We start from the raw sequence: 15,056 nt of genomic DNA, 5'->3' as shown, positions 1-15,056 counted from the left end.
CTTGTATCGATTATCAGTAGAGAGGGCTTTTGTATATGGTTAATGAATTATCCAAGCATAAATTTATATAATCAGACTTTTTTTGGAGATGCTAAGTAGATTAGGAATAGTTATCCACTCATTCATTGAACTGTAGTAGTACTATGCTATCAGAACATTAGACTATTTTTTTGATTTTTTAAAAATGTGAATTCAGGGGTGAGCCTCTGGTGCAGTGGTTAGGTCACTGTTGGGGATGCCTGTATCCCATAATGGAGGGCTTTTAGTCCTGGCTCCTCTACTTGGCATTCAGCTTCTTGTGAATGCAAACCCTGGGGGGCAGTAGGTGTTAATCCAGTACATGTGGGTCCCTGTTACCCACATGGCAGACCTGCAGCAAGTTCCTGGCTTCCACCCAGCCCTGGCTGTTTCAGGTATTTGGGGAGTGAACCTGTAGATGGAAGATCTCTCTTCATCTGTCTGTCTGAAAGGCAGACTCAAGCAAGAGGAGAACAAAAACATTCCCTTTGACTGTGACTAATTTCCCCAATGAGTTCTTAGAAGTATACCATCTCTTTCATGTAAATAAATGACATCAGATGTTCTTCCTTGCCTTTATTTTTTCCTCTTCCCATTATGTTTGTATTTAAGTGATTACAGCTTTATGCTACTTTGCACAATGACCTCTGCCATCTTGTTTTCTGTAAGTCCACCTTGGTGACTCTTCTATACATTTGTAGAAACACTGCTAGTGTGTACTATTCCCTGCAGGATTATGTCGTCTTCTGAGTGCTTGAGTACATAAGTAAATACCCAAACTGTCTTTTTATCTGGGCATCGTGCATACTTGTTTCGTAATAGGAGGTACTTCAAATTGTGGAAAATTTAATAAATGGTGTTGCGTTTTTGAGGCTAGAACTTGGTAAACAGACCACCAAAGTAGCAAACTATTATATCTCATCCTGTTTTTCCAAGGAGTAGTAGTTTTTAACATGACTCCTCTAATTTAAAAAATCTAGAAACCGAAGAAAACATCTTTTGATCAGGATTCAGATGTGGACATCTTCCCCTCAGACTTCACTTCTGAACCACCTTCTCTGCCACGAACTGGCCGAGCTAGAAAAGAAGTAAAATATTTTGCAGAATCTGATGAAGAAGAAGATGTTGATTTTGCAATGTTTAATTAAGTGCCCAAAGAGCACAGAAACATTTTTCAACAAATACCTTGTGTTGTCCTTTTGTCTTTTCTGTCTCAGACTTTTGTACATCTGGCTTATTTTAATGTGATGATGTAATTGATGGTTTTTTATTATTGTGGTAGGCCTTTTAACATTTTGTTCTTACACATGCAGTTTTATGCTCTTTTTTACTCATTGAAATGTCATGTACTGTCTGATTGGCTTGTAGAATTGTAATAGACTGCCGTGCATCAGCACAGATTTTAATTGTCATGATTGCAGACAACAGACCTGCTTTTTGAAATGAAATTTAAACATTAAAAATGGAACTGTGTTCTCTGTCTCTTTACTGAAGATGAAAACATAGTAAAAGCTCCCACACACCTTTAAAATAAATATATTTTATTCTTTGCCAGGAGACTCCATGGAAAAAGGTAAACAGTATATGAACATAGAAAGCATCGTTAAACAATCTCAATGTACAAACAGAGCCAGTGAAAGTACATCACAGACTTGCTAATATATCAAAAAAAAAAAAAAATCCACTAGTGCTTAAATGAGAACTAAGAAACTGACACTTGTATCTGTTAACCACTCTACCACAGCTTTCACTCTGCTTCATAGTGATTGAACAAGGTCAAAGGAGGCAGATTCTATGCCCATGCCTTTGGGAGTTAATGTGAACCCCTTGGCATCAAGAAGGCTGGAGAAAAATCCCAGTATTGGGCATGAACCAGGAAGGACACTAGAGTTACGTGGTCCAGGTGGTAGACCAGCCTACTAAGCCCATGAAATTTCCCTAATGGCTTGTGAACAGGTAAACAAAAACTTATTAACACTGAAAAGTGTTTTTGCCTTGGAGGCTATCATTACTGTAAAAATGTAGTGTTTTTTTTTTTAAACCATGTAGTTATGTCATTAAACAAGAAATAAACCACTTCTTTTAATTTAAAGTGACAATAACAATTGAACAAATGACGTTTGATTAACTGAACTGGCAGTTACACCGATACAGAATTCTCTTCTGCTAGTGCAGTCAATTTGTATACTTTTACTGGGCAACATGAAATAAAAGATGCAATCCGAGAGCATCAAAAAGAGCAAGGACAAGCTTCCATACTAACTAAATTAGAATACCATTAGTCTTCAATTGTCATACTGTACAACAGTCCTGTTTCCTTACCTTGATGTCTTGATTATTCCATGAAAGCCAGACAAGTAACTTTTTAAACTTTCTTAGGTGGACATGTACAGTAGTCTGTTTCATAACCTTGGTGTCTTGGTTATTTCGCGTATGCAAGACAAAAGGAAAGCACCAAACATACAGTATAGAAAGAACATTTCTGTATGTACAAAGTCTTCAGAAACTTAACCGGGTAAATCATTTTGACTGGATCTTTGCCATGCAATCTTGAGTGTTCAAAGAGGAAAATAGAAGCTTTTAACTAGTTTCTGGTTGCATGAAATGGCTGATATTTTAGAACTTGAAGAGTTTGTATTTCTAAGTAAGTTACACAGTGAGGAAGATATATATTGATACATATGAAAACTTCTTGGTCCTTCTCGAGTTTTAATATATTTTCAGTCCAAAAACTAAGCAGCAGTAAAAATGTTTTTTCTTGCATTTTAAATCCTGGAATTGAAGGTACTGGGGAATGTGTGAAGTAGCTGGAAAATGTCTTATTGCACCAGTGGTGACTGACTGACCCCGCTGTTTTCCACTGAGCTGGGTGAGATGCTGGGACTGTGCTCTGCTGTGTTCCCACTTGAACTTGGGGTCAAGGGTTCATGTCCTTCCGAATTCTCCAGCATTTCCTGAATGAGCGGTGGCATTGATCCAGGAATCTCCATTTTCAAGGTAATTACACGTTCTGCACCTTTTAAACACATAACAGAAGTCTGGTTAAGGTGAAGGAATTGAGAAAAACGTGGGCCCTTTTTATCCAGCTCATTTTAACAAGAGTGTTTTCTTGGATGTACTTTTGCTTATGAAAATCAGACTTTTTACTTGTTGCAGAGGTATTTATTACTAGAGCTCTCATACATGCGAAAATAAGTACATTTGGAACAGTGGTTAGATTAGATTGTTAACCAGCTCAGGGGCACAGTACTGATAGAGGGTCTTTTCCACTGTTGATTTAACTTCACTCATCGTTTGTGGAAGCAGCAGCCAGTACATTGCTCATCTTAAAAACAAGATAGTGCAAACAATACCTCCCAGAGTATCCTGATTTTACAACGTTAAAACAATTTTACTATATGAAAAGGAGCAGAGGTAACATGTTTAAATGTGATAGTCTCGTGCCTGGGTCAGTTTCAGAAAATAACAATTTACAACGACAAAGAACAGACTGTATTTTAAAACTAATGGTTGAAAGGGATGCTAAATTCTCCACAAATGGAGGAATTGACCTGAATAATCAATATGCAGTGATTATCAACTTCATGTAGCATTGCACCGTCCGGTACAGTAGCCTGTAGCCATAGGTGGCTTATTAACTTCAAATTCATTAACTGCACTAGCCACATTACAAGTGCTTGAGAACCACATGTGGGCTAGTGGTTAATGTTGTGGACAATGTAGATTGTCATATTTCCATAGTCACAGTAAATTCTTCTCACTGGTCTAGCTATTTATAGTGAATGACAGTATTAAGTTAAACAGCCTCATTTTAAAAAATTACAGATAACCAGTGCTTGAGCAATGCAATTATGAATGTTATCTGACCTTTGCCTCTACTCTATCTCATGCTGGGGATAAACTCAGAATGTCTCACTGAAGAAACCTCTTGGAAGGAACCCAAGACTTGCTTCTCCTGTGCTTTTGAGCGCTCTCTGAAATGTAGTTTGTTTCTTGGGTCTGCAAGGCCCAGGGGAAAGGAGGATGACAGCGGCATAGTGGGGCTAGCTGCTGACTCATCTCTACATAGAAACTCCCAAGTCTAACATGCGATGTGATAGATACGGCTCTAGGCACTTCTGCAATTGTAAATTACTGGGCACTCAGGAAAATAAGAATTCCTTTGCTTAGAGTTGTATGGAAGTAAATCTGCCTATATACAAGACAGCAATGCTTGAAAGAAAAACAACCAATCACTTTTACCGTAAGTACTGTTAATTTTTCTTGAGGTTTGGATTTTCCTGGAAAAATTGGGAGTTAAATTTACATAAACCAGAGCTGTCGAAGTAGAATATTAAAAAGGCTCTCATATGCTACATTCTCAAAAATTTTTCTAATCATCTGATTTTTAAAATTCCCTGTTAAGATCATTATGAAGAATAAGGTTTTTAATGCTCTATTTCCATCTAAGGAGAGAATACTATTTAATTCCTTTTGAGTTTGGGGCCAGCGCTGTGGCACGGTGGGTTAAGCTGCTATTTGCAGTGCTGGTTTCCTATATGGGCACCGGTTCTAGACCCAGCTGTTCCACTTCTGATCCAGTTCCCTGCTATTGTGCCTGGGAAAGCAGCAGAGGATGGCCCAGGTGCTTGGACCCCTGTACCCATGTGGGAGATGTGGAAGAAGCTCCTGGCTTCAGCCCCGGCCTTGAGGCCATTTGGGGAGTGAACCAGTGGATGGAGGACCTTTGTCTGTCTGTCTCTTTCTCTCTCCTTCCCTGTAATTCTTTCAAATAAGTAAATTTTAGTCCAAACAGAAGTGAGTTCCACACCTCAGAACAGACAGCAACTGTTAAATACCCTGCATGAGGACATGGAGTTGGAAACCACCACACTGCAGTGAGCCAGGCCCTAGGCCACTGCCACTGCCACTGGCGCAGGCTAAGGCCATACCTTTAGCACTGATGCTGCGGAGATCTGTGATTTTCATTAAGATCTTTGGGAACATGTGAGGCTTGCTGGGTCGTCTTTTTCTGATATAAATTTTTAGTGCTTCCAGCAACGGTTCTTGTAGCTTATCTACTTTTGTTGGTTCTTCAAGGTCCTGGCGGTCTAGAGACCAGGAATAAATAATTAGAAAATGAGTATCAGGACAGAAAGGGTCATGCAATTTCTAGTTAGAAGAGTTCTGCCAGCCGGCGCCGCGGCTCACTAGGCTAATCCTCCGCCTAGCGGCACCGGCACACCGGGTTCTAGTCCCGGTCGGGGCACCGGATTCTGTCCCGGTTGCCCCTCTTCCAGGCCAGCCCTCTGCTGTGGCCAGGGAGTGCAGTGGAGGATGGCCCAGGTGCTTGGGCCCTGCACCCCATGGGAGACCAGGAAAAGCACCTGGCTCCTGCCTCCTGCCATCGGATCAGCGCGGTGCGCTGGCCGCGGCGGCCATTGGAGGGTGAACCATTGGCAAAGGAAGACCTTTCTCTCTGTCTCTCTCTCTCACTGTCCACTCTGCCTGTCAAAAAAAAAAAAAAAAAAAAAAAAAAAAAAAAAAAAAAAAAGTTCTGCCCATTTCCCTTCTTCCTTGTTTTCTTGTTCCTACTATAGAAGGACTTTGTTAATTTAATGATTCAATCACATATGCAGATTTGAAAAAAAAAGCAATTGCTTTAAGCAAGGATACTTGAAAATAATTGTCTTCATGTTGATCTAAGGCACATTTTGATGGCTGTTTTATCCAAAGGAAAGAATTACCTCTTGTGACCAGAAGGTGTCACTACTGATCGAAATTAAAGCAGACCTTGAGCAGGATTGTTATAAAGGCAAGGTAAATTTGCCCCATAATTAATGCTGTTATTTTTTAACCACTTATGATTCCGTCTCCTTGGAGCCAGCAGGGGTCACTACAGAGAATAAAGCCCTACTTTATCCAGATTTTCGAAGGGCTGATGGAAGGCCCAGCCAATAACTGGTATTCTCAGCCACTAAATTAACAGAACAGGCAGGTCCCTTGGGCCATCATTAAAATGTCCCCAGGTAATTTATAACCTGTGGCAACTGGAGAAAAACAGCATTTTGGCATTTCTTTCAGGGCAGAAGAATCCCAAATGTGCCTGGGCTTTATTCACATGTCTTTTCCTATGCAAAATAATTCCCGAATAGCAGTGAGGGTTGAAGGTGTCCGTGGAATCCCTGGGGGTTTTCTAGGTAACCAGTACCTCCACAGATGAGGCAGATGGCACTGAGAAGGCCTGTTTCTGTGTCATCCATTTCCAAAGGCAGGAGCTGGTTGGCAAAGGTGAACACGAGGTCAGTGAGAGGCCCAAATCCAGCATTGTGCATCTGAGTTCGGTTTAAGGTAAGGCCATCTGAGAAAGTCATGGTGTCTTGCTCTGGGGTGTACCTGGTGCAAATTCTCAGAATCTGAAAGAAAAAACAAGCCCACGTATGACGTGTGATCGACGCCAGCCTGCCCTGATACTGTTGATCATACGTGAGCTGGAAACAACAGGAGATTTCCAAACAGTCCTCGACTCTGTGGGCAAGTGGTGCACCCTTGGGGATGTTCAACCTCTTCTCCAGCTCTTTCATCGAAGGACTACAGAAGCAAAACGCAGGGGCTGGAGTTACTTAGGGAATGATAAGACACGAGAAATTTTGAGAAACATCTTTCTGTTAAAGGAAATTCATTGTTTGATTCAAATAAACATTTGCTGAGTACTTCTCTCAGCACAGGGTCAACTGCTGGAGACAAAGAGATGAGTAAGATTTTGTTTTCTAAAAAGAGCTTGGGTCTTCCATAGTTGGCAATATCTATTACATGCCTGCTGTATGTTAAGTATTGTTCCTATCCTACACTCAGTCTTTAAGACAACTTGATAAAGGGATTCTTGCTCTTATTTGACTTAGGGCTCAGAAAGGGGGGACAGCTAGGAATTGCTCCATTTTGAGGCAAAAGAGGGAGCTCAAATTGCTCATCTTGGTCTCCACACTCTTTGGAGCCTTGTAGGCAGATGCTGATCAGATCTGACCACTTACCCCAGTGCTGGTGGGAATGCCTAGGTGGTGACGGTGACCACAGTGCACATGCCCGGCACACAGACCGGCAGGAGCTCAGGGGGACAACAGGTTTCCCCCGCAGGACCCGAGCCAGCCGCCTTTGCTGAGAAGGCAGCGCTGACTCTGGTCGCGCACAGCTGTCTAGGTTTGCCCTCCGAGAGGCTTCCCTTTAAGATGGTAAGAGAAATGGGGACGCACGTACCCTAATGGAACCAAATGTGTTTTGCATGTAATCAATATAAAAATCATTACGGAGATAGTTCACATTTTTACACATGAAGTCTTTGGAATCCAGCATCTATGCGGTAATGACGGCACTTCAGGGCAGCCCCATTTCCAGGGGCTCGTGGTCGCTGAACTGGACACGCAGCTCTGCAAGCTATTTCCAAGCAGTGCTCAGACACTGGGTAGAGGGGGAGGGGGTAAGGGCGAGGAGAAGGCAGCTGGGGAGGGGGGAGCTTATTGAAAGGGGCACTGGTGTTAGCAATGAGTCAATTCTCCCATGAGTCAGTTAACGGATTATTTGACTAAATCAATTCGAGCCCATTAGGGAGGAGATGTTAGTATACCCATTTCACCGATGAGGTCAGAGGCTCAGAGGGAACACTTAGCTTCCCTGTGTTCACAGTCTCTTAAGTGCAGAGCTAGGATTAAAACCCTGGGAACCTGGCTGGCTACGTTGACTGGAGAGCTGCGGCCAGAGACTCACAGGAGCTCCTGGCAATGGCACAGGCGGCCAAGGAAGATGCTGGGCCTCAGCTCGGGCCGTGGGCCTCCAGCTCCCTTCTGCATCCTGAGGCCAGGGAGGGACAGGTTCGTGTGGGAACGCCTGGCTGCGGGAACTCCTGGCTGCGGACACGCAGCCTCCCGGGCTCCAGGAGGCAGGAACCTGTTCTGATTGACACAGCCCCTCCTGTGCCAGCAGAGACAACGTGCTGCTCTGACCGCTGGGGTTTGTTCCTGGGAGCAGCGAGGTGAGCACAGGGACCCAAGGACACCCTGTGCCGCACCGGCAGAGACCTCACCAGTGAAGCTGGCATTGGGACCCCTGACTCCTTCCTTCCTCCCTTCCATCCCTCCACCCATCCGTCCACATTTGCATACATACATACATTTACCTTCCCACTCCCCACTCCACTCACACATCCACTTGTCCATCTGTCCGCTCGTCCGTCCGTCCACCAACCCACCCGCCCAGCAGTATTCACTGCATGACTCCGTTTTGGCGTCCAACTCCAGCATGGGTCCCGGCCTCGTGGAGCCGGCAGCCCACTTGGAAGACACTGGTGAACAGGCTTCTGATCATACCGCATCTCAATGCCATCAGAGACAGCAGCGGCAGCGGGGCGGGGGGTGGGAACCACGTAATCAGTCAAGGTGGGCGTCTTGGAAGATGCAGCATTTTGGCCAGGTTAAGGAAGGGGTGGCCAGGAACCATGTGATAGGAAGGCCAGTGAGTGCCGCGGGTGGAAGGAACCAAGTGCACAAAGGCTCTGGGTCAGCAAAGAGCTTGCCAGGGTTCGAGGAAGTGATGGGAGGTACAGGAGGGGAGCGGGGAGCCCCTGAGAGGCAGGACAGACGGGCAGCTTCTCCCACATTGGCAAATCCCAGCAGCCCCCTTCCAGGCTCCTGCTTTGAGAAGCGTGGCTCAGCTCATTCGTGGGGCAGCCCGGCACAGCAGCTGGCCCTGGCCTGGAAGGAGGGACTCCGGTCTGCTCCCCACCCACCGCTCCTGCATCCCAGCTTTCCCTGTCATCTGGCCACGGTGCTGATGGGAAACTGTGGCTTTTGCACTGCAAGCGAGTCATTGTCCTCCTGCTTGCCCTGTCAGGGCTACAGCACCAAACAGCAGCACAGAATGAACCCTGGTGTTGTAAGTCAGACCGCGCCACTACGCTTCAGGTGGAGCTGCTGATCTGGGACGCCCTTCCTCCCTGATTGCAGCCTGAGGCTTCCCCATGCCTCCTCCCCCACAGGCACACTCCCTCTGTGTTCATACACCCTCCAGGGCCTCAGCTGTCCCCAGGGCCTCGCGACTCCACTCCCTCTTGTCCCTGCTGCCCCCAGACCTCTGATCAGCACCCCTTCCAGCTGCTGCCTCTTTCTGTCCCCTCAATCCGGTCTCTTCAAAAGCCAGCTCCTCCCGACCTGTGCCAGAGACAGGGCCCCTGCCCACCCCAGTCCCGCTCTGGCCCTTGATCTTGTCTGTTGCCCGCAGGGGCTCTGAAGACACCGCCGCACCCACTCTTGCTGGCTCACTGGCCGCCCCTGCCCCCGCCAGCTCCACGGGGCAGGGACTTCCATCTTTGAGGCTCACAGCGGTGTCCTCAGAGGCTGGCACAGCCCCCAGCACACAGCCCATCGTTAGGGCATGGGTGTGCAAGGGAGGAAAGGGGAAACAGAGGCAGGGAGGAGGGGAGGGAGTGGGAGGAGGAAAACCAGAGCCACCGCCTCCAGGATGCCTGCATGTAGGACATTTGAGTTGACAGAGCCTGGATCCCTAAGGGTCTACAGAGGAAAGGTGGGAAGAAGAGGGCAGAGGGCAGGCCAGGGCGCCATGCTGGGGGCTCCCTCTCCTACTGCGAACACAAGCTTAGGATGCGGCGACTCTCTCACGTGAGGATAGGAACAGAACATTCTACCTCTAACGGTTCCGGGAGCTTCTTGAACTTCACAGAGACATTCTGGCTGCTGGGCTGTGGGGAGCAACTGGGAGCAACTCGGACTAGACTAAGTTACTGGAATTAAGACTTATTCTATGCATCTGCTCTCCCACAATATGGCGCTGAGAAGGGAGAAACAGCTTCTACGCAGCTGCCTCTTGCCAACTTGAGTGATGACCTCCAGGAGCTGATCCTGCTCCTGATTGGAGGAGAGCAGCGTACTCGGCGTGTGGGCAGCCGAGTTGGGATTGGCGGAAGAGGACTATAAAGGAGGAGAGAGACAACATGCACGAGGAACATCTAAGGGGAACATCTATCTGAAGGAACACCTGTGCAGCCCCTGAGAGAGCCGGCCGGCGGTGTGCCGCTCCCCCGCGGAAGTGGGGAAAGTGGCCAGGGGGAACCGCCCTTCCACGGAGGTGGAAGGGACAGTAGCCAACCCGGGAAGAACCAGCAGCAAACCCGGGGAGGGCCGAGCAGACGAAAAGAACAGCGCAGGGTTCAGTGTTGCTCCTCCACGAAGAGGGGGAGCGACACTGGGCCACTGTGGGAAATTGGGAAACTCAAAGCTGGGCCTCAGCATGGCCTGGGCCCGGCTGGCAGGGAGGCGTGGCTGTGGGCTCCGTGTTCTCGGTGGACTGGGACACGGCTGGCAGCCAGGGCAGGACAGGCACAGGCTCTCAGGTCCCTGCAATCTTCCAGTTATAAACAACTCTTGGCCAGTGCCGCAGCTCACTTGGTTAATCCTCTGCCTGCAGTGCCAGCACTCCGGGTTCTAGTCCCGGTTAGGGTGCTGGATTCTGTCCCAGTTGCTCCTCTTCCAGTCCAGCTCTCTGCTATGGCCTGGGAAGGCAGTGGAGGATGGCCCAAGTGCTTGGGCCCTGCACCCGCATGGGAGACCAGGAGAAGCACCTGGCTCCTGGCTTCAGATAGGCACAGCGCGTCGGCCGCAGCACATTGGCCATGGCGTCCATTTGAGGGGTGAACCAACAGAAAAAGGAAGACCTTTCTCTCTCTCTAACTCTTCCTGTCAAAAAAAAAATAAACTCTTCCCTTCCCTGCCCCAAGCCTTGGCTCCACACCCTGCAGCTGATGGTGCCCCCATCACAGGCCAGCCACAGCACACGAACCATCACAGATGGCCCTGTGTTGCTGGGCGCCCACACCCAACCCCAGGAGGCGCTGGCTCCGAGTGCACTGCACGCCGTCACCGTCACCATGTGTGTGTCTGCTCATCTGGTCTCTCTGTCTCACTCTGGGCACCCATCAATGTCTTAGACGAACAGCTTGGCCAGGCAAGACTCGCATCCCAAAGCTGCTTTTTGAAGTTGTGCTTTGTTTGGGACATTGGGAGCAACCGCTTTTGCTACAAATTCTTGGAAATGCAATCTGGTTGGGGCCAGGGAAGTGTGCCTTCTGCCTCACCTCACCTGGCTTAGGGCTTCCCTTCCTATGGCTGTTTCCTCCCCTGCCTTGGGCATCCCCACCAGGAAGCCCAGCCCCTGAGGCCAGCAGCCAGCAGCTGGAAGTCCCTGACTGGGCCTGGTGCTGTGGCATAAAGGGGTAACCCTCCCACATGGGCACCAGTTCAAGTCCTGGCTGCTCCACTTTCAATCCACCTCCCTGCTATGGCCTGGGAAAGCGGCAGAGGATGGCCCAAGTCTTTGGGCCCCTGCGCCCTCGCGAGAGACCTGGAAGAAGCTCCTGGCTCCTGGCTTCAGTCTGGCCCAGCCCAAGGAGTTACAATCCTTCAGAGAGTGAACCAGCAGATGGGAGACATCCCTTTCTTTCTCTGTAACTTTCCCTTTCAAATACATAAATCTATTCTCTTCTTCTAAAAAAAAAGGGGGGGGGGTCTGACAATGCCATGGGGGCTGACGTCACCCACAGATGCTTCGCCGGCCTTGCCCTGACTTTCCACATCACTGCTGAGTACCCAGGGCCCATGGCCACCTCTGGTCCCACGTAAGTGATGACCTCAGTGAGTGAGCTATTTTGCACACAGGTAAACTGAGGTTTGGAGAGAGTGACTAGGAAGATCACAGCAACTGATTCTGGTCAAACTGGAAGAGAGTCAATGTCGACCCCGGGTGTGGGAAGGCTGGAGGCTGGGAGGGGGCCTGCTGTGGGTGGGGGGCTAAGTCATGGGGAGAAGACCCTGGCCCGCGGTTGAGCCCGTGGCTCTGCAGAAAAGGACGCTGCACCGGAGGACTTCAAAGCACGCCTCGCCTTCCCAAGACTGGCTTAGAGGAAGCACAAAGCGACCCCACCCAGCAAACTGTCCTGCTCCTCCCGAGCAGGGTCGTGGGTGTGGGTGTTGAATTTTACTGAGTCACTCCACTGGCCGTGCAGAACAGCTCTCCCCCAAAGCAGTGGAAGATCTAAGAAAAAGCAAAAGCCTCTCCACAGGTGGCTGTACTGCCCGTTTTCTGATGCACCCCTGAAGGCCAGTCTCCCTCGCCCCCTCTCTTCTGGCAGGAACATCCCAGCCAGAACAGGGCACCTGTGCCTTGAAGCCCCACGGGGGCACAGAGGAGACGCCCAGCCAGCAGTGTGCACAGAGGTCGAGGTGTGACAGCAGCCTTAACTCTAAGACTCTAGAAGCCACAGTGTGGGAATGGCAGGGAGCCGAGGGGCACTGGCAATCCCCCTTTGCACAGCTGGGGAGACTGAGGCTCCCAGAGGAGCCATGGGCTGAATGTTTGTATTTTCCCCAGAGTCTATGTTGAAGCCGGAAGCCCCACTGTGATGGTATCAGGAGATGCAGTCTTTGAGGGTGATGAGATTTAGATGAGGTTGCAAGGGTGCAGCTCCAGGATGGGATGCATGACTTTAAAAGGAGAAAAGGGGACCAGGGCTCCCTCTCGCTGCTACCTGAGGCCCTCACCACAGCCCTACCATGCTAGCTCCTGATCTGGGGCTTTGCAGCTGCCAGTACAGTGAGGACTGTATAGTGGCGACTGCATGGCCTCTGTCATGGGCCCTGATCTGAGACAACAGGAAAGAGTCTCCAAGGCCACAGGCGGAGGTGGAGCAAGGTGAGGGCAGGGCGGATGTGCTGCTCCACTTGGGTTAGCCTGGAGAATCCTGCCAATTTCTTCAATGCTTCTAGGCTATCCCATGGAAGTGGCTACCAACGTGGTGTGATGCTCTGGGGACAGGGCCAGCAGGAGTGGCAAGGAAGAAGGTCACCCTGCAGCCAGATGAACTTCCTGATGACTGGGCGTGGCCTGTCTTGGGACAGGTGGCCTCAGGAAGCGGCGCAGGGAGCCAGCCATTACTGAAGGGTGAGACGAGGAGGCCGGCCCTCTCCCAGGGCCATGCACAGAGGGATCTATCCAGCTTAGAAGGAGAGAGGTTCTGTCCAACTCCAGGGAGTCCCTGAGCTTTTGGCAATGAAGGGAGATATACGTGGAGAGTGGGACTTGCTGTGCGCAGTGGGATGGCAGCAGGGGAGGCTGGGAAACCAGGACCTTCTCTGGAGATCACTGAAGTCCCTCCTGCCCACCCACCCTCACCCCTGCAGCTCCCCAGAGTGCATCCAGGAGGGCACCTACCAGGATGTCCAGGCAGGCGGCCTTGAGCAGGGTGATTTGGTCTGCGATGGTCAAGCCAGTGAAGCCGGGCAGACGCTTAGCAAACTCCACAATCTTAATAATGCACTTGGTGGCCAGCTCGCTGAATTTGTCCCAGAGGCCCAGGTCCAGCCGGACACGATGGTCAGCACTGGAATTCTAAGAGGAAGAGAAAGCGCCATCAGGTGTGGTTTTTGGGGAGCTGACAGCAGGCAGGGCCCACGCCAGGTTTCCCATTAATGGGTGGACACTTTAGTCTTGACCATGGACCTTCCTGGTGGAATGATGAGGCTTTTACCTTGGATTTCCTTCTTTCCACAGCCGCAAATCTTATACCTATACCGCTGGACAACTAACAGACGAGAGCAGGTTTCTCTGGATGCAGGTATCCAGCTAATACATGGAGAAGGAGCAATAGAATGAGGAAACACCATTTTAGAAACATGATGAAAGTTTAATGGCTCCAGGCAATGACCATCACTGGTTGCTAGTATCTTACAAGTAAGCACCTGTCATGAGGGCATCCTGAAGGAAAAGCCAATGCCGAGTTCAGAAACCATAACAAACTCTTGAATGGGTTTCTTTTTCTTTCTTTTTTTCTTTTCTTTTCTTTTTTTTTCTTTTTTCTTTTTTTTTTTTTTTGACAGGCAGAGTGGACAGTGAGAGACAGAGAGAAAGGTCTTCCTTTTCCGTTGGTTCACCCTCCAATGGCCACCACGGCCGGCGCACTGCAGCCGGCGCACCGCGCTGATCCGAAGCCGGGAGCCAGGTACTTCTCCTGGTCTCCCATGGGGTGCAGGGCCCAAGCACTTGGGCCATCCTCCACTGCCCTCCCGGGCCACAGCAGAGAGCTGGCCTGGAAGAGGGGCAACTGGGACAGAATCCAGCGCCCCGACCGGGACTAGAACCTGGTGTGCCGGCGCCGCTAGGTGGAGGATTAGCCTAGTGAGCCGCGGCACCGGCTTTGAATGGGTTTCTAAACAAGGCTGTTGCAAGGCCAAAGGACAGGAGAGAGAAACCTATGGATTAGAAAGGGTTCAACTCAAATGCTCATAAACTGGTGAGTGGATGAACTTGACTACAGCTCTGCAATGAAAGGCCAGGCAGAGTTATCTAGGAGGGAGAGTGACATTTGCCCCGACATGGGTGAACTCAAAGGCATCCTGCTAAGGGAAGGCAGGCACAGAGGGAGTCTGCTCCCAGGGCATCCTGGGAAAGGCAAAACCACAACAGTGGAGGGCACTGCAGAGCTTTGCAGGGGGTTGGGAGTGGAGGGGACTGACCACAGGCCCTCGAGGGAACTTTCGGAGTGACGACATGTTCCACACCTTGCCTGGAGTCAAGCTTACACGACTGTATACTTTTATTTAAGATTTATTTTATTTATTTGAAAGGTGAGAGAGAGAGACAGACAGACAGAGAGAGAGACAGACAGATCTTCCAGCTGCTGGTTCACTCCCCAAATGGCCACAACAGCCAGGGTTGGGCCAGGCCAAAATCAGGAGCCCAGATCTTCTTCCAGGTCTCCTGCATGGGTGCAGGGGCCCAAGCACTAGCGCCAACCTCCACTTCCTTCCTAGGTGCATCACAGCAGGAAGTGGGATCAGAAGTGGAGCAGCCAGGACTGGAATTGGTGCTCCTCCATGGGGTGCCAGCGTTACAGGCAGTGGATCAACCTGCTGTGCCATAATGCCAGCACCCAGTGACTACACTTTTGTCATACTCATCAAACTATAAAAAAAAATAAGTTAAATGTTATGAAAATTATG

General features: G+C 49.4%; 2 protein-coding genes across 14 annotated transcripts in view; one reads left to right on the top strand and one right to left on the bottom strand.

Moving 5' to 3' along the window:
• The window catches only part of TOP2B (DNA topoisomerase II beta), a 94,155-nt gene extending 92,664 nt beyond the window's left edge, over positions 1-1,491 (top strand). For all 8 annotated transcript variants that reach the window (XR_016233330.1, XM_089332317.1, XM_089332319.1 and 5 more), the window contains one exon: positions 999-1,491. Coding sequence is in view for 7 of the 8 variants with exons in the window: in XM_089332317.1 (XP_089188443.1) it covers positions 999-1,166 (168 nt within the window). In the remaining variant the exon portion in view is untranslated. The remainder of the gene's footprint in view (positions 1-998) is intronic.
• A 51-nt stretch (positions 1,492-1,542) lies between these two features.
• Positions 1,543-15,056, bottom strand: part of RARB (retinoic acid receptor beta) — a 794,145-nt gene continuing 780,631 nt past the window's right edge. For all 6 annotated transcript variants that reach the window (XM_089332320.1, XM_089332321.1, XM_017346749.4 and 3 more), the window contains 4 exons: positions 13,270-13,446; positions 6,209-6,413; positions 4,950-5,108; positions 1,543-3,034 (listed from right to left, as the gene is read on the bottom strand). In XM_089332320.1, the coding sequence (XP_089188446.1) occupies positions 2,838-3,034; positions 4,950-5,108; positions 6,209-6,413; positions 13,270-13,446 (738 nt within the window). In that variant the 3' untranslated portion in view covers positions 1,543-2,837. The remainder of the gene's footprint in view (positions 3,035-4,949; positions 5,109-6,208; positions 6,414-13,269; positions 13,447-15,056) is intronic.

This window comes from Oryctolagus cuniculus, chromosome 4 (assembly GCF_051225735.1).
Source record: "Oryctolagus cuniculus isolate XC-2025 breed Fujian yellow rabbit chromosome 4, ASM5122573v1, whole genome shotgun sequence".
Classification (NCBI taxonomy): Eukaryota; Metazoa; Chordata; class Mammalia; order Lagomorpha; family Leporidae; genus Oryctolagus; species Oryctolagus cuniculus.
The sequence above is the reverse complement of the archived record's forward strand: the minus strand, read 5'-3'. Positions and strand labels throughout refer to the sequence as shown.